The sequence below is a fragment of the Anarrhichthys ocellatus genome, unplaced genomic scaffold, assembly GCF_004355925.1.
Source record: "Anarrhichthys ocellatus isolate YVR2014 unplaced genomic scaffold, GSC_Weel_1.0 scaffold459, whole genome shotgun sequence".
Classification (NCBI taxonomy): Eukaryota; Metazoa; Chordata; class Actinopteri; order Perciformes; family Anarhichadidae; genus Anarrhichthys; species Anarrhichthys ocellatus.
The window spans coordinates 1-1,698 of NW_022280433.1; the positions used below are offsets into that span (position 1 = coordinate 1).

At 45.2% G+C, this 1,698-nt stretch overlaps 1 protein-coding gene across 1 annotated transcript in view; it reads right to left on the bottom strand.

Annotated features, from left to right (window-relative positions):
• Nucleotides 1–116: 116 nt before the first annotated feature.
• Nucleotides 117–1,698, bottom strand: part of LOC116401452 (protein WWC3-like) — a 3,252-nt gene continuing 1,670 nt past the window's right edge. The window contains exons 4-5 of the mRNA XM_031879859.1: nt 609–857; nt 117–381 (exon numbers count right to left, since the gene is read on the bottom strand). Coding sequence (XP_031735719.1) covers nt 252–381; nt 609–857 — 379 coding nt within the window. The 3' untranslated portion in view covers nt 117–251. The remainder of the gene's footprint in view (nt 382–608; nt 858–1,698) is intronic.

The following is a 1,698-nucleotide window of genomic DNA, read 5'->3' on the forward strand; positions in this document are numbered from 1 at the left end:
CTCCTGTTGGTTAGCCGTTAGCGGTGCTGCTAACGTTACTAGCTCTCGTCCTGTTGCTTTAAACACTGATTGGTTGTTTACAATGAAACATGATCAGAGGTCAGAGACTAGAAACACATGTTCTACTGAGTCAGTACAACTTTATTTACACTGTGATGGCTAACGTTAAACCGTGAGGGGGTCGGTACAGATCACAGATCGATAACAGTCCGTTACATCTCTAGAAAAGACAAACATGAACAGCGTGAAGCTTAAAGACCGAGTGTGTGCGTGTGTGTGTGTGTGCTGCACCTCTTCAGCTGGGAGTGGAGGTAGGTGGTGATGCGTGTCGCCTCCTCCAGCTGTCTCAGCAGAGCGTTCCTCTTCTCCTGCTGCAGGATCCTGTCATGAGGTGTGCAAAAGAAACATCTCGCGTTCTTCCAGTATTTTCACAGAGTTTTGTGAAGTTTATATGTTCAGAGGCAGATAAGTGGAAGCTCTGCGTGTGTGATTTATTTTTTCTTGTATGCATCTTAGTTTGAAATCTGATTTACATTGACCGTTCAAATATTTACTGATGTGATAATAAGAAAATAATAACTATTAACAGCAGTCCAGATGTTCCTCACCTCTGATTGGCTCCCTGGCTCTGGGAGCTGTGGGCCCTCTGCACCTCCTCCTCCAGCCGGGAGCGCTCCTCCTCCAGCTGCAGCAGCGTCTCCGCGGAGTGCTGCTGCTTGCTGACCAGGATGAGCTCCTGCAGGAGCGCCTCCTTCTCACGCAGGAGCTGCATGAAGTCCCGGTCTCGGTCCGCCTCGGCCCGTCCCGACCAGCTCTCGCTGTCCAGCTGTGCCAGCTGGTGCTGGATGCTCTGCACCCTGAGAGGGAGGAACAACGGAGCGCACCGCGTTTAGAGTTCTCTCCTCACAGCCGGCACCGGCTCGAGTCTACTCGCTGCGTCCACTCGGTTACAAACATCTGTTCACAGAAACTCTGCTGGAGACAAATGTGTCGGCCAAGAGTTCATACGCAGTCATCAGAAATTAAGAAAAAACAATGTACAGCGCTCTCTCCCGGTTCAGGTCAATATCATCATCGATAACTATAATAAACTTTATCTATAAAGCATCCTTCTTACAGGGCTGTGGTTCAACGTGCTTCATAAGAAAGTGAAGAAACAATAGAATAAATAAAAATAAAAAGCAATAAAATAAACAACAAAACAAAGAAATCACGTTAAATCACGTTATATATCTAGAAATGAAATGATCTTTATTGGGATAGAATATTCTGACTATATGGCTCACCCCTATATGATATATAAATAAAGTTTATTATTATTATTATTATTATTATAATAACACACTTTTTATATATATGTAATTTGCTATACAAAAAGTGTTTTTTACAATATTAATAATAAACTGATAAATTCACGTTATCAAAAGTTACTGTATGAATAAAGATTTTTTTGCCAACGTCTCTCTCTCTCACACACACACACACACACACACACACACACACACACACACACACAAAGGCAGCACACAGTCAGCAGCAGCGTGGCGAGGTAAGAATGTGACCACCCAGCTCATTCCAATGGCCAGACATCAGACATCGCTCAGCGTCCACCAGCCCCCCCCCCCCCCCCCCTCACACTCTGTGTCAGTGAGTCTGTGTCTCGCAGACCGAATACCACAAACACCCCCACACACACAC